Source organism: Podarcis pityusensis (assembly GCF_964106645.2).
Source record: "Podarcis pityusensis genome assembly, chromosome: 11".
NCBI classification, from domain to species: domain Eukaryota; kingdom Metazoa; phylum Chordata; class Lepidosauria; order Squamata; family Lacertidae; genus Podarcis; species Podarcis pityusensis.
In genome coordinates, this window is record NC_138036.1 from 30,326,951 (window position 1) to 30,350,253 (window position 23,303).

A 23,303-nucleotide genomic window follows, 5' to 3' on the forward strand; every position below is an offset into this window, starting at 1 on the left:
AGAGATAATATAGAGATTAGAGGGGGGTGGTCTCTGTCATTCACCATCTGTGATAACTTTCTACACATGTTGCATCAAGCAGTAACTATTTTCCCCAGGAGGCTGAACAAGCTTGCTTGCAAGTTGTCTTCTTTGAGCAGATCTAAGTCTTTCCCTTATTTGTTTGGTTGCACAGTGTCCACTCATACAATTTTGTTTGGAGCATCATAATTCATCCCAGAAAACACACCAAGTGAAAACCACGTTTCTAAGCCAGGGAGACGTTTTATTGGGTAGAAATTCTAACAGGGGAAAGGATGGATCTACTCAGCCAGGAGAGCAGAGTGTATAGGCTTCAAAGTCCGACGGCTCATTTGGTTCAGCTTGAGCAGCTGCATGGGACGCCTCTTTGTGCGTGGCGGCTGACACAGCAAGTCATCCAGAGTCTGAGAAATGGTCTGTCCTGAGGCTTGCAGCTTGGTGACGATTTCTTCAAACTGGACACGGAGAGTTGGGATGTCTTCCAGCTTCTCTCTGGCTGTAGCCAGCTATGAGAAAACAATGGCAAACAGATCAGCAACTAGAAGCAGAAACATTACCTTACACACACCCACACTACACCTCTTGACCTTCTTGGCTGATCAAAGCTCAGAAAAGAGGGTATGATCCAGGGTGTGGCCAATCATCTTTGTGGGAGGGAGCAGACCCAGCTATCTTGAACGTATAAAATAATGGAAGCAGTGGTTCCTGGACCCAGTGGCGTGTGGTGACTCTGTTTGTTGGGGGGCAATTAGGGCCAGAGGTGTCCGTTTGCGAAGGTGTTTTTTTGTGTGTGGGGGCTGACATCACATGTGTGATGTTATGATGTCACACAAGTTAGCATCACACCTCCTTCCTTACGCTGGTGGCGCCAGGGGAACATTTAGGGGGCTACCCTAGTCCCCCTCGTCCACTGACCACACACCCCTGCCTGGACCCATGCCATAAGGTCAGGGAAACGTTTTATTGGGTAGAAGTTCAGAATAGGGCATACAAGGGAACAAACATACAGTGGTACGTCGGGTTAAGTACTTAATTTGTTCCGGAGGTCCGTACTTAACCTGAAACTGTTTTTAACCTGAAGAACCACTTTAGCTAATGGGGCCTCCTGCTGCTGCCGCGCTGCCCGAGCCCGATTTCTGTTCTCATCCTGAAGCAAAATTCTTAACCTGAAGCACTATTTATGGGTTAGCGGAGTCTGTAACCTGAAGCATATGTAACCTGAAGCGTATGTAACCTGAGGTACCACTGTACAGCAAAGATGGAGATCCTGTGACCCTCCCCTCCTTTTGTGGCTGGTCTACATCTCCAATCATTACTGGCCAATCACCATGCTGGTAGGAGATAATGGGAGTTTGAGTCCAACAACATCTGGTAGGTCACACATGGCCTACCTCTGCTATGAAGACTGTTGATTGGCTTCCACAGTAACCATCCACTTACCACTTCCATACAGAACTCTGGTTTTTTCACAAAACTTGAAACACTGGACTCTGAAGCATTTTTCAGTCTCTGGACAAGGTCTTCTAGGTCACCAGTTGCAACCTGAAGAAGAATCTTGAACAAAACAAAACATTAATGAATAAAGCTTTAATAAGCTCTGGATTAGGTAAAAACAAAAGACGCCCCTGAAACCTGAAAGGTCAGAAGGATGGATTGTTTCCCCACCAAACATACAGATCTTTTTCCCCCTTCCCCCTTTCTAAGAGCCATGAGGATTTGGAATAGTTAGTAAAAGGGGCAGTGAAAACAGACAAATACTTTGCCCTTATAGATGACACAATGGCCCAAGTGAAAGAAAATGATTTTTTTAATACTTGGTTTAAAAAACAAAAACAAAAAACAAACTACTGGTAATGTTATTGTGTGTTTTTTTTGCATACCACTTTTACAATCAAGAGGCATATAAACATTGTGGAATTAAAAAAAATAGAAGCATGAAAATGGCACATTCTCTAAGGAATCCCCCCTCCCCCAAATATTCTGTGAGGCTTCCCTGGAGAGGAAATGTGCCTAAATGAAATTAAATAAATTACTTCGAAGGAAAACGGCTTTGCATGCTGGATGTAGAGTAGTATGTTCTAACAAACCAACTCAGAAGGATTATGAATTATATACTGTGGAGTGGGACGTGGGGATGCCTGGGAAAAGAAGAAGCAGGACTTGCTATTAATTTAGCTAATTGCAGCCTGATTACTCCAGTCTTCTGCTCGCCTCATTCGCTGCCGACAGCATACAGCCAATTTGTATTTTTCACTTTCATTTACTCATCCTTTCCTCAGTTTCCCATCCCCTCTGCCTTCCTCTTCCTCAGTTCACCTGACTCTGTTGCTCTCTTTATTTCCCCCATTGTGCCCCCTTCCTCTGACTACTATGTTCATGGGCTCCTTGCTCCTTAGAGTTTAAGTGGTACCATAGTCCTCTCCCCACTGAGCTTTCCTTTTATGGCCCCTCCTGTCCCTAGCGGCTGTGTGAGCATTTTCCCTCAGCCAAACTGAACTTTCACCTCTCTAATTGAAGATGGGCTGTGTTAGAGTTCACAGCTCCACTGTCAAGGAATGTTTAGTTGACAACATGTTTGAATATATTCCATGACATCACTGAATTAACATCCATCAGCATCAGAGGCTTTGCCAGCACATTACAAGATAAAACACTTCAAATCTTCGGCTATTTGTATGTAGAAGTGAGGAGGAGTAGCTAGGTAGCCGTTTATAACATACCCTTTCAATTTAGAGGGTCTGTCAAGTAGCAATCCTAAAACCGTTTGGAAATAATCCAGAAAACCCCCAAGAGAACTGGATTTTTTTCCAGAACAGCATCAAACGAAGTAGCATCTTGTGTGTCTAAAGTTGTTCAAAGCAGTGGACAACCTTCCTTTTTAATTTTAAAAACCCACACATTTTTTAAAAATTATTATTATTAATTAACTAATTAAATTTCTATGCAGCCAAATGCATTTCCCATTCCTGGCTCAGGAGTAACATACAAAATCCAGCAGACTTACTGTCAGATTAGTGCAAACTCTGCTTTCTGTGTTTATGATGTGAGAATAGAAGGAGCGAGCCCTGGAAATATCATTCTAGGAAGAATAAACAGAGACAATAAATCAAACTGTGCACGTAAAACAAAGCTGTGCTCAGCATTTCATTAAAGTTGGTATTATTAAGGACCTCACAGCTATACAGCACATGAGCTTGGATTCTTTAAGATCTCTGACTGGGGAATGAGTATCTGATTTAGAGAGAGACGGACTGGCTGAGGTCCTTTGCCAGAATGCTTACAACAATGGTGCATAAAGGCCACCAGGAGGCCGAATAAAGATGGCCCAGGGGCCACTTCTGATCTAGAGTGTGCCAGCTAGCCATCTGTTGTCGTTCGTTTTGTGACCCTTTCTTTTTATTTACTTTGAGTTTTCAAGCTGATGGGCTATATTAAATGCAGTTACAGTTTTGATTCCTATCCCAACCAAACGGGTACCGTAGGAAGCTTCCCCCGCTCCCCCCTAAATATTCTAGAAAATGATGTATGATGCATATGACATACCACAATTGTTTATGTAGTACCAGTGTATTCAAGTTTCCCTAGGAATGGGGGGAGAAATGGGTCCAGGAAACCAGAAAGCCTGGAGTGCATGTTAATGTTACATGCAGAGATTCCAGGAACCCTGACAATAAATCAAAACAATCCAGTACCTGTTTCAAAGCAAATACTACTGCAAAGTAGTAAACTCTTCTTGATATATTAACTCCTTTGAGCTGCCCATCTTCAAGTAATGTAGTAAAAATTCTTCTGGACTCCGAGTTGTTCTGTAGAATAAAAGATTTCAATGCATGAATGACTCACAGTTCAGATCCACGGGATAAAGACACCGCCCTACTGCCTAAGTGCCAACAGTTAAGGTACTTCGAAGCTTTCCAGAAAGTTTACACTAGACACACATGCAGCCCACTGATTACAGAATTTGAAAATGCGATACTTTTTAGACTCCCATGCCAAAAGTGATGAGCATTCCATCCTAAAGTTGCCTGAGGTGGAATGATGGGCTGTGGAAGTTTTAGCGCTTCTTTAGACTTGGAATAGAGGGAAGAAGGCACTTCCAGGTGCAGAAAGGAACATATATATGTGTCTTTGTGGAATGTAAGCTTTATTTACTAGTACGAGATATAGATGTTTATGCATACTAGGGATTAGCTCCTTACATAAAAAGAAAAAGGTGAACGCAACAGATTATATTAGCCATTCCTACATAAACATTTTAGAGTAAGTGCATCTGAGCCTGGGGGGTAAACAGGAATGTGCTCTTGTGCATCATGAGCTTTATGCAAACCCAGATGACTCCTGAACTAGTGAATAAATATCTGGACATGCATCTCATGCACTTTTCTTTTGCCCCCAAATGGCTCCCAATCTTTTTTTAAAAAAAATAATTAAATTAATTTTGTAAACACGGAATGTCTCCCAATTTTAAAATGTTTATAAGAACATAAGACCAGCTCAATGGCCCATTTAATTCAGCATTCTGTTCTGACAGTGGCCAATCAGATCCTTAGAGGCAGCCCAGGACCTGAATGCAACAGCATTTGGTAAGTTTAAATGATCTTAAAAGCTTCTTGTTCTAATCAAAGCTTCTTGGTTGAAACATAACCCTTTGCCACATAATCTCTTTAGTCAAGAGCAATCTTATTATCTACTGCTGGTTATCATACTTTTCATTGTTCAACTGTATTGCTTGTGCATGCCGTCTCTTAAGTTGCTGTAAGTGGTGCATGCTTAAAATATGAGATATAAAGTTACTAAAAAAGTTGTTAAGACTGTTGTGTGTCTGATACCCAGGCCAACTGCCTGCCTAGATGGGGTTGCACCCCATCTGAAGGAGCAGGTATATAGTCTGGGGCTATTCCTGGATACACCTTACTCATCAGAGACGCAAATGACCTCTGTGGCTATACCAGCTTCACCTGGCACACCAGCTATGGCTATATCTGAATCAGGAAAGTCTGGCCACTTTAGTCAAGGCACTGGTACCTTGAGACTGGATGACTATAATTTGCTCTATGTGGGGCTGCCCTTGGAACTGGTCTGGCAGCTCCAGCTAGTTCAAAAGGCAGCAGCTAGACTGCTGATGGCTGACAGCATGCAACACCTCTGCTAAAACATATGCCTGGCTGCCAATATACTACTGGGCCAAATTCAAGGGTCTTGTATACATATACAAGGGCCTTAAATAACTTGGCCCCAGGTTTACATTAAGGACCAACTAAGCCCTTATATCCCAGCTCCATCACTGAGACCATCCTGAGAAGGGCAGTGAGTTCCCTGTGGTTCAGAAGTCCAACTAGTTTCAACCAGAAATCAAGAATTTATTGCCACTGGTCCCATGCTATGGAATACTCTTCCAGCAGAGATTTGACCATCATCCAAACTGATAATTTCCATTTATCTATTGAAGACTTCCTACAGACCTACAGAGTTGTTTAAACTTTCTCAGGGTGAGCCAGTCATGCTTATTGTTATTATTTATGTATTGTTTTTAATATTAGTTTGTTTTACAGTGCCTGACTGTACACTGCCTCCATATATTACATTCATTATTTTTTGGAAATAAATATAAATCAATAAGTAGTATTCCAGAAAGAAAAGAAAAGAAAACCACCTTTAGGTTTCACAGCATTTCCAATATTAATCTTTCATTCATTAAAAAACCCTAGAAGCAATTCTTTAACACTATGTGTTCTTACCAGCTTGTAGCATATCGCAACTGCGAGCAAATAGGTATCACTGCTGAATTTAACACCTTGTCTCTTCATCTCTAACAGCACTTCCAGAGCACCTGTCAAACAGACTTTCAGTTATTGTTACTTCCATCATTTTCTAATTAGCGTATTAACTGCTAATTAATAACACTTCTAAGAACCCTAAGCCAAGTTCTGAAAAATAATTATCATTTGTAAACAAAAAACAAAAAAAAAACTTTGCAGATGAGATGCATAGCACTTTATATAATCCACTTGCTAAGGCTATGCAAATTTAATGGAAGTTTTATAGTATGTGCAACCAAAATAGGGGAAAATCCTAGATATGCCAATTTTCACTGATTAAGTTTTTAGCAATTGTGACTTAGACAGAATAAAATGCCATACAAACTATATGCTTGGAGCTGAATCTAACCAAATCACTGCACACATAGAACAATTTGTGCAAGCACAACCAAACTTCCCTTCCCACCCACAAATTTGAATAAAGGCTGGGGGAACCCCTGGAACTGATTTTAAAGGTGCACGGGAGGGGAATGATTTAGCTGGATACAATGGTTTCATCCTAACATACCTAAAGTAGCACACACAAATTAGGAAAGGTGGTCAAGGGCCTTTTTAGACTGTCATAGGTTTTAGCGCATTAAGGCTACAGTCTTACCGCTTGCTTCCAAGTAGACAGACATAGGATTGCACCAGTGACAAGTGACAAAGATAATAACCTCCCTCCTGCCCCCACCCCAATGATAGCAATGGTTTTTAGCAACTAGCACGGCATGTTCTGGGAAAGGATCCATTTCGAATCACTCATGGTTATTTGAAGAGGAAAACTGCACATTTCACACAAGCCCATCAACCTTTCATCAATGATATGGTGTGCATGTTCTTTGTAGGAGGAAGTTATGGTGACCAGAACTGTGTCCTGTTTGCAAAGAGTCCAATGCAGTAGTTCCGAAGCTTTGGGAATCTGTCTCCAAAGAGCTCCCTCCCTGTTGTCTTCTGGAAGACAGATGAAGGGAACAACCCTACTCACAGGACTACCTCCGAGGCTGGACTCCCTCGCAATGTGGTAGGCTCTCCCTTTATTGGAGGTTTTTAAAACAGAGGTTGGATGGTCATCTGTCAGGGATTCTTTAGCCTTGCAGGGGCTGGGATTAGGTGACCCTTTGGCTCTACAGTTCTATGATTCTACAAGAAGCTGGCATCAAGCAAGCCAGGGTGAGTAAAACTGGCATACCAGGTCCATACTATGTTCGGCAACAGGCTGCTGCTGCTCTGCCTAAACCTGGCAGAGGGAAAACAAGCCTCCTAAATAGTGCTCTGTGCCAGGTTGCCAGGTCATGTGACTGAGCTGAACAGGCTTAGCCTAAGCCCTGCATTCCCACCCCCACTATGCCCCCACCACACTCCCTTTTGCGGATTTGCATCAGCCTCGGCCAGATGAACCCCAGCTGAGCTGGGATGAGCAAATTTCACTGGCAAATCACGCATCATCAGCTGGGCATCATCACCAGGGACTTAATGCCAGCTAAACATGGAATCAACCAGCTAAGCTTAATATCTGTTGCATCCTAAGCAGCTCATTGCAGTGGATCTCGCCATAGGATTGCTCCCTAAGATGCTTCTGATTAAGAAAACCTTCTGCCACTGAGCTACTGATTTCTTTTGTTCTCTACTGTTTTTTACCTGATGGTTGTCATATGTAACTGTACTTTAAAATTGGAGCTTTGGTTTTTATTGTTTTGAAAATACGTACAAAGCTCTGAGATGTTATGAAAAAAGGAATACGATTTTAAATAAACATCCCCACCCCCAGCATGCAGCTCCTTTGTATATGTGCTTCCTCAAAAGGTTGGTGGCATTTTCTCCCAAGTCTGTGTACGGATTGCAATCTTTAGGTTGCAATCCTATGCACGTTTGCCTAAAAGTTAACTCCACTGAACTCAAAGGATCTTGTCTCCAAGTAGACAAGTAGATCACACTGCACATGGGTGAGATGGGGTGGGGGTGAAAATATGTGGTGTTCAGAAAATATAGCATGTTTTCTTGCAGCGATTAAAAAATTCCCAGGCTCATGAAAGACAGCTGCTTGGCTGAGAGCAAAGGCAGGAAGTTAGAAGATGAAAAAGTGTTACCAAAAAAGATCCATAAAAGCCCTAATCATGAGTTGTATGATTACATTTGATGAGAGAGATCAAGTGCTTAATGAGTACTCTTCAATTATATTTGCAAAATGTGTTTCAGCTCTTTTAACACCCATGAGTGATCACATCAGGTTTTTCCAGCTCAAAAGATCAACCAATTCAGTGTCAATTATAGCACTTTAATATTCTATTTTTTCATATCAGAAAGACAGTTTCGCTGTCAATAATATATTCCTTTTTAGGGATCTTACGCTACTTACTTTCATAATGACCTTTTGTAAAGAGCATATCCATCAAAATATTGAATGATGAGCTTTCTGAAAAGAAGCCGTGCAAAGCCTGAAGAATATAAATAACATCAGTTTGGGACAACCCACAGATATTGGTTATATCAACACCCAATTAATAGTTCAAACTGAAGCCATTGAACCCTCAAAGCTTGGGAGGCAAAATTAAGGGTCTTAAAATTTCATTTTCAAACTCCTGACAGTTAGCATTCTATTAAGGCCTGTAGGAGACAACAGCTTCAAAACAACAACTTTTTTAAAAAAAAACTTTCCCCCTCCCATTTAATTAATGCAAACCTTTAAATTTCTTCTTCATTTATCTTGTTTCTCTTTCTTCTTTTAACTTTTTTAAAAAATTCTCCTTTGATCTCACTCTCTTCATTTGTGCTTTTTGAATAAAGATATCTGCTTTGGTTAAAAAATAAATACTGCCAATCTTTTGCTAAATAAACAACAACAAATAATATTTAGCACTTCCTCCAGCCTTCAGGATTAGATTTTGGAAACCACAAAGCTCCAAAGCCCTTTGGGTTCCAGCTTTACACCTCCACATTAAGAGAGAAAAATATGACGTTCATCACATTTCTCCAGTGATTTTATTCCTACCATTTAAAAACAATCCTTTGTAAGAATGGGAAAGATCCACGAGGGAAACGAGAATTTTCTTTCCAATGCAGCACAAGCTGTTTGCTTGTTTATTCATATTACATGATGGCATGTAAACCATAGCAGAGTGTCTCCCCTCCCCCCCACACAAATGGGTGTTCATGGAAGCAGTGAGGAATTTGCAATCTTTGGCCTAATTTCATGCAAGCAGGGGGAGAAAGGGAGAGAGGGAGGAAAAAGCCATTGGAAGGGGTGGGGAAAGTGTAATCAGTTCAGAACTCTGGTAAGAGCAAAGTGACCCTCTCCCAGAAGCCTCTGTGCTTATTATTTATCTATATACTTTTCACAACTACCATGGATTTAAGGGAGCTGGTATAGGGAAGATTTCCTACTGGACTAGAGAAGAAAAGAGACGGGCGTGTTTCTGAATTCTACCTGGTCTTTGATGAGCTCCAGTGCCGTTGCTTCAAGATTCATTTCATAACACAGCCTCATAAAAAGAGGACCAAATTTGAAACCACCAAAGGCCACATTTTTGTTCTCAGCATGGTACCTGTAGAGATGACATGGAATTTGTTGTGTGTGTGGCAATCTAGTTTTAAAGAGCAGAGGTAAAGATAAAAGCAGAAACAAGGTAGTCTAAATGAAAGGAACCTACATGCACAGAGTTACTTGCTGCCTGCTTGTATGGGACTAGAAAACCGATCAGAGCCATTGCACAGAATTACCATGTGATGCAACATAACAAAGAGGAGAAATGATATCTTTCAAGATCAGGCCCAAAACATTTTGGCACCTGAGGTGAACAACAAAACGGCACCTCCTTCCCCACCAGGGAAGAAGGGGTTAGTGAAGAGCTACATCAGGAACAACGGGGGAGTGAAGGTCTGCTGCTCCATAGATCCTGCCGCCTAAGGCAGTTGCCGTACCTTGCCTCAAGGGTGGGCCAGCCCTGTTCAGAATTAATCCTTTGCTCTGCCATAGGCATAATACTAATTTTGGAAGATGGCACGGGATTCTAATTAATTATCTTCTTCTAGTCAGTATTTCGTGTTTCACAACATCTACTTGCAGATTGAACAGTAATTCTGTTCCCAATTTGCTGTTCTTCATTGACATCAGAGGCGTTTATTGGCTGATTCAACCTAATCAACTTGATTAACTTTATGATAAAATTGCATTTGCTTCACAGCAACAGCATTTCAGGATGACAAACCTGGATAGGCAGGCACAAGCAAATCATGTTACTTTACTTAGCTTTAAATGTATTTGTCCAGTGGGTACTAGTCAACAAAATATTTCTGCCAGCACACTGGGATCCCTGTATGCATGCCCTATGCCATCTCAATTTTGTTCTGGAGGGTTTTAAGGGGTACAAGGGGGGAGGAGATCATGCTGTTGCACAAGTACAAACCTTTGCACTGATGGAAAGCCCACTTTAGTGCTATGCTGAGTACAACCCAATGACCTCAGGCATGGACTGAAAACTTTGAAGTGTAACTGTATTAAGGCTGATCCTGTTAAAAATATCCAAGTTCCCTACTAACTGTCGCATGGTCCAGGATATTCTAGACTAAAGGAAATGCAAAAGAAGGAACCAGAATATGTTCTTTTGAATTTTACCTGTATATCACCCTCTTGACTATTTTCACTTCTTCTTTCGTCTGGCACAAATGAAGCAACAATTTCAATTCATCTCTGAGAATTAGCATATTTTTGGCTAACTTGTCTTCAATAGTTTTGAAATATGTGTCTGAAACAGAATTAATAGTATATCTTTATTTGTATTTAGGTTATATAGAAAAATTGTAATGTCAGTTTACATGCCTTATCCCAGTTACGGTAGTCATGGCCGGATTAGTTGTAGAGCGTACTGGGTTTCCCACCCACCCCCACAAAAAATTCTGCCCTCACACGTCACATTGCAATAGCTTTGCCCTTAAGTAGTGATCATCTACTGGGGGCAAGTCTAGTGCCTGGACCCTAGTGCCTGGGTGATGCCCAGGAGGAATGTGAACCCTTGCTCCCTAGCCAACCACAAAGGACCTTTAGCACATACCGTATTGACCCAAATATATGCCACACTTTTTTTCCAAATTCCTACTGTGAAAAGTTAAAGTGCAGCATATAGCTGGAACCAAGCACTGTGCGCCCATCTCCTGGCACTACTGCCCTGAACAGACGAGGTGGTAGTGCTGGGAGGCGGGCGCACAGCATGCTCAGAAGTAAGCGCCCACCCTCCCATCCCCCATTCAGGGTGGCAGTGCCAGGAGGCGGGCCTCATCTGCAAATAAGCCTTTAATTTAAAAGGTGTGACTTATTTGTGGGTGCATCTTATATTCGGGCCAATACGGTATTTGCTCAAAACAAAGATAGAAGCTGCAGTTTCCCACAAAAAGCTTGCCCTCTTTTGAGAACATGTTTTGTTTTTATTGTCCGATGTTGTTCTGGCAGGTATGTAGTCCAGATGTTGATGGACTACAATTCCCATCATCCCTGACTATTTGGCCCTGCTGGCTGGGACTGATGGAAGCTGGAGTCGAACAAATACCTAGAGGGACACAGATTCCCCATCCCCACACTACAGTATTACTGTGATGTTAAAATACTCCTAATAAATAAATAAAGGGATGGAAACTCAGATGCAGATAAAGAGACGTTTGAGCATACACCAGTTATGCAAAGGACAGAGAGCATTACCAAACACCAGAGAATTCCTCAATGTACAAGAACTATGAGAAGCCTCAATATGGCTTTTGCTCTGAGCCTGTGATGACTAGCAAAACTGTATCTGATAAACCACTGATTGCCTTTAAGCTTTGCAACATTAACTTGTGAATGGTTAAGTAAAGCATACACATCAGGGGTGGGGAATTGGAGGCTTTCAGGATGTTGTAGGCCCACAGCATCTGGGGAGCTATGGGTTCCCCACCTCTGGTATACATGAAAGGGCTACCTTTCTTTTTTCTTTCTCACTTAAGATTTTTATTAGGTTTTTTTCATGATACAGTACAGAAAACTAATGTAAATTAAAAACAAAAGCAGCTACAAAAAATAAGAGTACAGAATCCCCTCTTAAAGGTCATTACCACCCACAGAAGGTTGCAGCCCCTCCCAGCTCTCACCTGGGATCTTTTCTTTCTCCTCCCAGCCTCTCACCCTGGGAGACCAACATTTCCCTGAAGGGCTTACCTTTCTCGCCATATAGTTTATATCCCACTTCCAACTTATGTTGCTGAAATGCATGTAATTGCAAAACATCTTCTGTTAACAAATAACGTTTGGCTGAAAATGAAAGGGAGGAAAAGAGAGATATTCAGAATACACCATACACTTAAGGTTTCAATAATAGTATCTATTTAAACCTTAGGCTGTGTAAAGAAAGAGGATGCTTTGTACTGTATATCAGTTTCAGAAATGCTCATACTTTCACCTACTAACATAAAGGAGAATGGTGGGGACTCACATCCCTTATGCAGATATAATATTCTTCTACTCAATAACTGTAAACGTTCTCTTGTAATATTTGGATAAGCTTAGAAAGTCTGTTCTAACCTATAAAAGCACATGACACAATAAATATCTGAATATCTGAAGAAGTGTGCATGCACACGAAAGCTCATACCAATAACAAACTTAGCTGGTCTCTAAGGTGCTACTGGAAGGGATTTTTTTACTTTTTATTTTGTTTTGACTATGGCAGACCAACACGGCTACCTACCTGTAACAATAAATATGTTTGCTTTTCTGTATTTTATTTCTCAGGTGCAGACTTATATTGACTGATGCCTTCCTCACTTATACCTCCTGCTTTGCCCATGTTTCACCTCACGGTACATGCCTTTTGAAAGTCACAGCTGAAAAGCACCCCTCTCTGCAGCTCCTCTTCTGCAAGGTAAGTAGGCCTGCTCCAGTTAGAGGATTCCCTTGCTAACTGTTAACTATTTCAATAACTTGTCTGTTTGAAAGAAAGATGTCACAGACTGGACATCATGGACCAAGGAGGCACACCTATAATTAGCTGCCCTTTGTCTAACTACCACCATCACCATCAAGTGATCATAAGCAAGCATTAGCCCTCATAAGCCGGAACAGAGAAGTATAATAGTGCACAGGGCTAAAAACAGAAGCTTAGAATCATAGGCTTATAGAGTTGGAAGGGACCGTGAGGGTCATCTAGTCCAACCCCCTGCAATGCAGGCAGAAGGGGGGAAAAGGTATGATGAGTAGACAGCTGTGGTTCTACTCAGAGTAGAGCCATTGGGTCATAGCCAACGCTGCTGCTCCACTAGCTCAGCAGGCTTTTTCAGCTAACACTGGATACGACTATGTATCCTATACTAGCCTTGAAAATGTTTTTACTTTTCAGTTGCTTCAGGATGTTTCATGGGCAGCAACTAGCAAATGCAATAATTAAAAATGCTTATGCGCATGCAGAGGTTTATTGAGAAACAGCGTGCTCCAACACTGAACAATGTCCCCTTCTGAATTCACTGGGAAAGGCAGCATTTATTTCAAATGCGTTAAAACTCTTCTCAAATACAAAACACGCTGGGTTAAGTTATTTGCGGCTATCCCTGTTGGCGCCTTTTCACTTTCTCTCTGCCGCCTGATGGAAGATCTCTGTGGATCTCATAGGCTGTACACACTCCACGCAACAGGCTCCAACGGTCGTCACCTAGGGCTAGTTACAGGTAGGTAGCCGTGTTGGTCTGCCGGAGTCGAAACAAACAAACAAAAAAATTCCTTCCAGTAGCACCTTAGAGACCAACTACGTTTGTTATTGGTATGAGCTTTCGTGTGCATGCACACTTTTTCAGACGAATGCACACGAAAGCTTATACCAATAACAAACGTAGTTGGTCTCTAAGGTGCTACTGGAAGGAATTTTTTTTTTGTCACCTAGGGCGTTCCACATTCATCCCTAGGTGATTAAACAAGAGAGAAGAAACGCCCGGCGCTTGAAACACGCGGAGCGCAACCACGCACGTTCTCCCATCCTAAAGGACTTTGGGTTGAGCACATCAGGCCTTTCCTGCGACGTCACGTTCGGGACTACAACCCCCAGCGTGCACCATTCCGCCACAGTAAAAAAACTTTGGCTTATGGCGCCGCAGTGGACGATGGGATATGCAGTTCTCCGATTACAAGGTCGGATCGGCGCGTTCCATAGAGCGTCCCTTCCTCTCCCCTGCAGCCTCCCCACCTGTCGCCCTTCACGCACCTCCTTGCGGGCAGCTCAGGCAGCCGGCCGCGGCGAGCGTGCCCCGCATGCAGCGCCGGACGGTCTCTCGCAGGATTCCATTGGAACTGCCCACTGCCGCTGCCATTCTGTCCCCGGAACGTACCAAGAGCGGCCGCGGCAGGAGGGGCGCGCAGGGACCGCCCTCGCCGAATCTCCCGCGTCTCGCCATCGGCTGCGCCGGCGTGCCGCCTAAGCTCCTCCACCCCCGTCGAAGAGGTGGTGCGGGCCGAGATGGCGGCGCCCGTCCTGAGGCGAGGGTTGCAGGTTGCGCTTCGGAGCTGGGCTGCGGCAGGTGGGTGTGGGCTGTGGGGCCGCCAGGCGGGTCTTTCGGGGACTGAGCTCCAGGGACCCCGAGCGCAGCGCAGGGGAGGTCTGAGTGAGGCCTGGCTGCGCCCCGGAATGTGTTCTCCATGCCCTCAGATATTGGAGCACATGGGCGTCAGGCTTGCAGCAGCCTCCTCGCTTGACCTTCCTGCGCCTGAGTCTGAACGAGGCTGCTCGAGTTTAAACGGCTTTCGTGTCACTACAGCCTTTGCCGTTTTATATGTGAGAGTTTTCCCCCCTAGGGTTTCCGTGTTAGCTGCCAGAGATTTCATCCAGCGCTGCGAAGGATTCATGGTTATCAATGGAGCCCTGAGGTCACTTCTGGGGCAGCTTTTTGTTTTGTGGCAAAAGGATTCCTGCACTGCAGGGGGTTGGACTAGATGACCCTTAATGATCTTTCCCCAGCTGTACGGTTCTGTGATTCCATGACCCCCATCGTTTTACCACGTTGACCTTTTATGTAAGGGTACGGCTAACCTTTTGGTGTGAGAGCCGCATTCATTTGGCCAGCCTTTTTGAGAGTTAGCAAAAGTGCTCTTGTATACATTTCAGCCAGCTGAGAAGGAGGGTTATCTCTCCCTCATCTGGTCAAATGATCTATCTGTTGACCACTTGGCATTTCCATCAAGGCTCGTGGTTGCCCTCCCTCCATGCGCTCTCTCTCCCTCTCTCTCTGTGTGTGTGTGTGTGTACACACATATATACATATATGCTGTCGTTGCCAAAATCAATGGGAACCTGGAGTTTAGAAAAATGTGCTTGGTGTTATTATGCCCTTCCTTTTTTACATCAATAGCATAGTGACTGTGGCCAACAAATATGTTTTTGGCCTTTTGGCTGCTCATTTTATACCTTTGACAACCTGGTGCCCTCCAGATGTGCTGGCTGGAGCTGATGGGAGCTGGAGTTCAACAACAACTGGAGGACATCAGGTTGACAAGGGCTATTTTCTTCTTGTATACATAAAACTATAAACCCATCATCATGTAGCCTCCATTGGGAGATGTGTAGTGCTGCATTATAATCCTGGATTTGCATAGAGTCAGAGCTAAGTCCCCGTTGGAGGATTTTTGTACAGCAAGAAGGCGAGACACAGAAAGGGAGAAAAATAGCTGTTTTCAACTTCACCCTCTTCCATTCCTTAACTGCCTCATGAGAGAGAGAAAGGATGTGGAATCCTCTAAATATTCTGTAGTACCTTTCCACAATGTACAGTATTTCCCTCTAGGGTTGAAGATGAAAGCTGGAGTTTTCCCATTCCCCACCTCCCTTGAACAAAGTGAGCCTTTGTTTTAACCTCTACTCTAGTTTTAATTTGTAATGCAATAATAATAATAATAATAATAATAATAATAATTTATTATTTGTACCTCGCCCATCTGGCTGGGTTTCCCCAGCCACTCTGGGTGGCTTCCATAGAAACCAGAAATACACTAAAATATCACACATACAAAAACTTCCCTGAACAGGGCTGCCTTAAGATGTCTTCTGAATGTCAGGTAGTTATTTATCGCTTTGACATCTGATGGGAGGGCGTTCCACAGGGCGGGCGCCACTACCGAGAAGGCCCTCTGCCTGGTTCCCTGTAGCTTTGCTTCTCGCAATGAGGGAACCGCCAGAAGGCGCTGGACCTCAGCGTCTGGGCAGAACGATGGGGGTGGAGATGCTCCTTCAGGTATACTGGGCCGAGGCCATTTAGGGCTTTAAAGGTCAACACCAACAGGTAGCCCCACGTAGAGCTCATTGCAGTAGTCCAAGCGGGAGATAACTAGAGCATGCACCACTCTGGCGAGACAGTCTACGGGCAGGTAGGGTCTCAGCCTGCGTACCAGGTGGAGTTGGTAGACAGCTGCCCTGGATACAGAATTGACCTGTGCCTCCATGGACAGCTGTGAGTCCAAAATGACTCCCAGGCTGCGCACCTGGTCCTTCAGGGGCACAGTTACCCTATTCAGGACCAGGGAGTCCTCCACACCAGCCCGCCCCCTGTCCCCCAAAAACAGTACTTCTGTCTTGTCAGGATTCAACTTCAATCCATTAGCCGCCATCCATCCTCCAACCGCCTCCAGGCACTCACACAGGACCTTCACCGCCTTCACTGGTTCTGATTTGAAAGAGAGGTAGAGCTGGGTATCATCTGCATATTGATGGACACCCAGTCCAAACCCCCTGATGATCTCTCCCAGCGGCTTCATATAGATGTTAAAAAGCATGGGGGAGAGGACGGAACCCTGAGGCACCCCACAAGTGAGGGCCCAGGGGTCTGAACACTCATCCCCCCCCCCCACTTTCTGAACACGGCCCAGGAAGAAGGAGCGAAACCACTGTATAACAGTGCCCCCAGCTCCCAGCCCCTCTAGACGGTCCAGAAGGATGTTATAGACAGAGCTCTAGCACTCTCCCACCCCAGCCCTGCTCCCACGGTGGTGTCTAGCTCCTTCCGAATATGAGTGATTTTATCTGCAAAAAACTTTGCAAAATCGTTGCAGGAGATCTTGGGGTCTTTACAAGGCCCTGGTGGTAAAGGTGGTTCCGTTAAATTGCGAACCACCTGAAAGAGTCTCCTGCTACTAAGTGTATTGAACATCTAAGGTGTCAGAATGACATTGAGTACAAGCATTCAAATTCTACATTTTGAGTTTGGAGTTTGACCACCTCAGACATGTCAAAATGTCCAGGAAAACCCAGTTTAGTGTGATATCTTAAGCAATGAGACATTGGAATTATGGTTGTTGGGCTTGCTCAGGGGCACATTTTGTGTTTCAGCAATGAGCCCTATCTTGACTCCTGCATTCAAATTTAATGGGGGAATGGGAAATTGTGCTGTTGGAATGAAGTTAGGTTGCCCGGTCAGGTTTATGGTTATAAATCTCATTTGACTCCTTTGCATTAGTCTGACCCCCTTGCACACTAAAGAGGACCAAGTGAGCAAGGACTATCAAGGACATTGTCCAGCACTAGATTTATTTCTGAACGCAGCATACTTCCTACTCTATGATCCTAAAATATACACCTAGACCATTTTTTAATCAGGTGGTTTGAGGGTGTGGGGCAACTGTAGGCTTCTTCAACCCCACCAAGGCTAAACAGCCCCTCTCTATTGGCCGTGAAAAACTAGCAGGGAGGGAGACAACCTGCTAGGCCAGGAGGCGATTAATGCTTCCTTGCAAGAGGGGGTGATCCCTACCTGTTTGAAGGAGGCAGTGGTAAAACTACTCTTCAAGAAACCCTCCCTGGGTATAGAAAATCTAAGTACTGTAACTACCAGCCAGTAGCCAATCTCCTCTCCTTGGGCAAGGTTCTTGAGCATGATCTGGTCACGGACCAGATCCAGGCACTCTTGGAAGAAACTGATTTTAGACCCATTTCAGTTGGGCTTTAGACACGGTTTTGACACCGAAACTACTTTGGTTGCCCTATATGGTAACCTATGTCAAAAGAGAGAGAGACAGGGGAAATGTGTCTTTGTTAATTCTCAACCTCTCAGCAGCTTTCAGTATCATCGACCGTGGTATGTTTCTGGAGCAGCTGTCCAGAAGGGGTAGGTGGCACAGCTTTGTGGTGGTTCCACTCCTAATTGGATGGTCATTTCCAGAGGGTGATGCTTGGGGAGTGCTCTGGCCCCGTGAAGCCTTCCTTGTGGGGTTTGTCAGGGTTCATAATTATCCCCCATGCTGTCTCACATCTAACATTCACTTGGAGTGCTGGAATAAATACTGTAGTCTTGGCAGTACAAATATTTTGCATTAACTGTAGGCATATGGATTTCAGATTCCACTTTTGTGTTACTTGAAAGGAACTAGCATTTCACCTTTTAATCAGCACCTTTTAGATGGGGAATCATGTTTATGTACTCCTGTTAATAACAAGGCAATATGCAATGAATTATAAGATCAGCCTGTGTTTTATGGAGGTCTGATTTATGATGTGGTGGCCGGACACCCCCTAAAGCCATATTCAGTAAAGCTGACAGGGAGATCAGAGTTCTCAGTTCTACAGTGTTTGGATTCCAAAGCATGATGTCAATTTATTGCATTTAATTTAGAGAACTGAATGTTTAAAAAAGAAGGTGACTAATAAAATGTGCATTTAGAGAAATTGAAACCTTTCTAAATGATAGTGCTTATATATTGCTATTGACTCTCTTTTTATTAGGTAGAAGATGTATTCTTTCAGCCGCATATGTGGACAGTTCAACATGGGAACAAAGAGAAAAAGATCAGCAGAGCCTGGGTAAGGAAATACATTGGAGTCTAAAATAATGATGAACTATTGTCTAAATCAGGGCAGTCCAACTGCTCATACCAAGTGGGCTGCAAGAGTACTTTGACACAGAATCTGCAGGTCACACACTGCCTTGTCGTGCAGGGTGGGGGCAGCAAAGCCAAAATTTGACTGCTCCCCAGCCCTCATGCTGCCTTCCCAAAGCCAGATAAGAGAGTCGCTGGACTTTGGGAAGGAAGCACCTGGCTCTGGCACGGTCCTAAATCTGGGAAAGTGCTAACTAGGCTTTGGGAAGGAGGTGGGAGGACTCTAGGGCACTGTCAGATCCCTCATGCCTCCTTCCCAAAGCCTAGCACCTCACTTCACTGGTTTTGGCAAGGCGGTGTGAGGGCTGGGGTGGGAGCGTAGTGTCAAATGTTGCTATGGGCCGCCAAAAAGGCCCTGTAAATTCACATTCGTTAGTGGTCTTCACCAGGTTTTCCCAGAGCAAGACACCTGAGTTGTTGAGGGTGAGGTATGTGAGAAAGAAGTGGAGAACTGTCGAGACATTAAATTCTGGAATAGAAGTTATGTTAGCCCTTGGCTCTATCTGCACTATATGTTTAAAGTAGTATCGTATATCTTTCAGGAGGCATGGCTTCCCCCAGGGAAAGTGTGTTCAGGGTGCTGAGAGGAGACCCCTATTTCGCTCACAGTTACCATTCCCAGAGTTCCTTTGGAAGAGGGATTGATTGTTAAAAAACTGGGAATGGTAACTCTCTGAGGGGTATAGGGGTCTCCTAACAACTCTCAGGACCCTTAACAAGCTACAGTTCACAGACTGTTTAAAGTGGTTTGAATCTGCTTTAAATGTACAGTGTAGATGCGGCCTTTGTGGTTGCAGAATCCAAGAGCCTTTCAAAGCAGAACGGGGGCTGCTATTGCAAATGGCGTTTCTATGGAAGTTATTTCTCCTCTTTCCCATAACATGTAACATAACTTTTCCCCATGGTTCTATCATGGCATCCCAGCTCCTCATCAATGGCTATGCCCTTGATACTGGGCAGTCAAATCCCACAGGATCCTGGACAGTCAAATCCCACAGGATTATTTGTGATACTGGACAGTCAAATCCCACAGGATTAATGCTAACAGGTGATGCATTAATCAATGATTTAGGCAGGAAGAAATAGCTGACCATCTAACTTTGAAGGAAAAATGGGCAGAAATCCTAGGAGGCAAGCTGCCAAGTCAGGATTCTGAATGGACAGAAGGTCAAAGAAATAGAGACTGGGATAAATAATTGGATGTGGAATGTAACAATTCCTGTCTGTATTTGGTTGAAAAAATCTGGGCTTTTCAGTTTGCAAATAGTAATCTTGCATTATCTCTTATTTGATCACAAGATGGCAGTGCTGTCTTTGCAGATGATGGCAACTCTCAATCAAGGGATGCATTGGTTTTGCAACAATGGTCACTCAGGGAAGCATTACAATTGCACATGATGGAGATAATCTCTCTGTAAGGGGGAAATGTTGGTGCTGTGTGATGTACACAAGTGTGGATGTTGCTGGGGCTCCCCATTTTCAGGAGCTGCTCTGCATTTTCTCCTGTGGGTGGGTGGGGGAGTCACGCATGAAGTGCCCATGGTGTGGATGAATCTTCCCTTAGCACCATTTAAAGGCTCTATTGTTCACAGACATAGCAGTTAAAGCCTGGATTTCACCACTCTTTTAAAAAGAACATTAAAATGGGTTGTGGTTCTGAAACACCTTTGTGATTACACAGCAGGTTGATTAATTTCAAAAAGGGAAAGAATGCAAGCATTAATCATGGGATTGTTCCAGGGCTCGGTGTCGACAAAGGGGATGGAATGTGCAGAAAAAGGTGCAGAAATGGACAAACAAAAGGCTAGAACAATTCTTAGGCTATGAAAGATTGAAATGAAAAAGAAAAATGCAAGTATTGAAGGGTGGGGATGGAAACTCGTAAAGACACACTTTTTTGCCCAAGGTTTCCCTGATCCTTAAGTTAGGACCTTGTTTTTTAAAAAAATTGTTTGAATTCCTGATTTTATAAAGCTTTACATTACTGTTTTACAAGTTTTATGTTGTGTTTCTTTGTTTTGATTTTTTTTATTGTTCTTACGTTGTACAATGTTTAGAGGTTTTAAAATTATTAAGCAGTTTATAAATGCTTTCAAGTGAATAAAGCAAGCTTCATGAAATTAATGCACGATGTGGAAAAAGTGGAGAAAAAGAGGTTTTTCTCCCTCCTTCGTAATACAGTCATATCTTGGGTTACAGACGCTTCAGGTTGTGTGATTTCGGGTTGCGCACCGCACCAAACCCGGAATGACCGGAACGGGTTACTTCCGGGTTTTGGCGCATGCGCAGAAGCACGGAATCGCGACCCACACATGCGCAGACGAGGTGCTGCGGGTTGTGAACTCCATGGGTTGTGAACGTGTTTCTCGCATGGATCATGTTCGCGACCCGAGCATCCACTGTATCAGACCCTGGGGTCATCCAGTGAAACTGAATGGAGGGAGAGTCAGGATGGGGGGGGGGAGGAAATAGTTTTTCACAGACACAAGGATATACCGTAGTTGCCAATGTGGATGGCTTTAAAAGAGAATTAGACACATTTATGGAGGATAAGGCTATTTGTCGCTACTGACCACGATGGCTATGTTCTGCTTTCATGGTGAGAGGCTTCTGAATGCCAGTTGCAGGAAACTGCAAGAGGGGAGAGTGCTTTTGAGCTCAGGTCTTGCTTTTGAGCTCCTCGTAGACATCTGGTTGGCCACTGTGAAGAAAGGATGCTTTATTAGATGGGCCATTGGCTGTCAACAGCTACTAGTTATATGCTTTCTCCAGAATCAGATGCTAATGCAGCATACAGGTAGAAGGGGGGCGACAAAGGGAGGTGTCTGTTGCCCTTATGTTTTGTGTTTGTGTAGGCATTTGGTTGGCCACTATGGGAAATGGGATGTTGGGCTAGATAGGCCATTTTGTCTGTTCCAGCAGGGTTCTTCTTTACTTCTTAATGGGGTGAGGGCTGTGCCCCTTTGCCAAGCACTGGTGCCAACTCTAAGGGGCCCACAGATTTATTTTTTGTGTGGGTGCTAACCTCCCAGGCAACATGCAGGGCCTTGCGTAGCCTCCAACGTAACATCTGGTAGAAAACCAGAAGTTGCATTGAAGGTCGCACGAGGCCTCGGACGTGACTTATGAAAATCCCATTATTTGTCTAAACCGCAGGAGAAATTTACTGCTTAACAGTGGTTTTTTGAATGCCATATGAGGATACTGACATATTGAAATACTGAATGCCATATGAGAGTACTGACATCCTTAAGGAGACTGCCTGCGATCTACAGTACCTCTTTGTGCTAGTGGTTTTTCCTCCTGTCCATTAGAAACTAAACTTGAGACCACTGATTTATTTCAAAGAGGATACCAAGCAGCTATTATACAATAACCCTCCATTGATTGGTGCTGACCTGAGCCAGATTTGAACCAGCAGTTTTGGGAGTTGAAAAGCTTTATTCCTAGTTACAAGTCCCTTGAGTCACCCATTTATAGGGACTGGGAATTTTAATCTCTACAGACAGTGGTAAAGCAAATTTCATCAATAGGCAATCTTAGATCTCATTATTTTGGAAGGTTATGCTTAGTTGTTGGATGGATGTCACTCTGAATTTAGCATTAATTATGATTTTCTTTGGCTGATTCATGAGATTTCCATACGACTTTCAGTAATTTGGGCTTTGTAGAAGGACAATATATATCTTTTGTACACCATAGGTAATATAGACACCAGACAAAGATTGACAATTTTCTCCTGAGTAACAACCCACACTGAAAAGGGGAGATTGGAAACTAGCCAATAACTGTTCAACCCAGAGGTGCCTGAAGTCTCTTTTTAGTAAGTTTTTCTCCCTAGCCCTTAAAACAGTGTTTATCAAACTTGTTGGACTATAACTCCCATCATTCCTGACTACTGGTCCTGCTAGCTTAGGCTGATGGGAGTTGTAGTCCAACAACAGCTGGGGACCCAAGTTTGAGAAAAACAGTGCCTTAAAGGAAATACTATTTGCCTTCTGTACCCAGGGCATCTGTAATCTTGCTATACTGATAAAGAACTGATCCAGCTAAATTAAGAGTTTGCCACTTACGATCTGATTAGAATAGTCTTGCTCATATTGGGAACAGACACTTAACCAATGTGGCCAAGTGTCGTCCAGTCTCAAATCTTCCATTTTTGGGCAAGGTGATTGAGCGGGTGGTCGCTGAACAACTCCAGCCTGGAGGATGCGGACCATTTGGATCCCTTCCAATCGGGATTCAGGCCTCATCATGGGACTGAAACTATATTGGTCACACTGGTCAATGATCTCTGCGGGCCAGGGACCAAGGTGAAAGCTGTTTCCTGGTCCTGCTGGATCTGTCAACGGCCTTTGACACCATTGATCATGACATCCTTCTGAACCGCCTAGAGGAGCTGGGAGCTGGGGTCACTGTTATACAGTGGTTACACTCATTCCTTCCTTCCTGTTCAGATAGTGGTGTTGGGGGGATGAGTGTTCAGATCGCTGGGCTCTCACTTGTGGGGTGCCTCAGGGCTCCATCCTCTCCCCCATGCTTTTTAACATCTATATGAAGCCGCTGGGAGAGATCATCAGGGGGTTGGGCATTCACCAGTGTGGAGATGATAA

The 23,303-nt window shown here is 43.8% G+C and overlaps 2 protein-coding genes across 2 annotated transcripts in view; one reads left to right on the forward strand and one right to left on the reverse strand.

Moving 5' to 3' along the window:
- Positions 1-244: 244 nt before the first annotated feature.
- On the reverse strand, positions 245-14,225 carry PTCD2 (pentatricopeptide repeat domain 2; the record flags this gene model as incomplete). The annotated part of the gene is made up of 10 exons (XM_080972968.1): positions 245-527; positions 1,462-1,575; positions 3,026-3,100; positions 3,714-3,827; positions 5,760-5,851; positions 8,179-8,257; positions 9,247-9,364; positions 10,435-10,564; positions 12,004-12,096; positions 14,036-14,225. 10 exons carry the CDS (start codon positions 14,223-14,225, stop codon positions 303-305), a joined length of 1,230 nt encoding a protein of 409 aa, XP_080829094.1. The 3' UTR covers positions 245-302.
- MRPS27 (mitochondrial ribosomal protein S27) overlaps positions 14,226-23,303 on the forward strand; it is a 56,360-nt gene continuing 47,282 nt past the window's right edge. The window contains exons 1-2 of the mRNA XM_080972969.1: positions 14,226-14,348; positions 18,536-18,613. Of these exons, the coding sequence (XP_080829095.1) occupies positions 14,288-14,348; positions 18,536-18,613 (139 nt within the window). The 5' untranslated portion in view covers positions 14,226-14,287. The remainder of the gene's footprint in view (positions 14,349-18,535; positions 18,614-23,303) is intronic.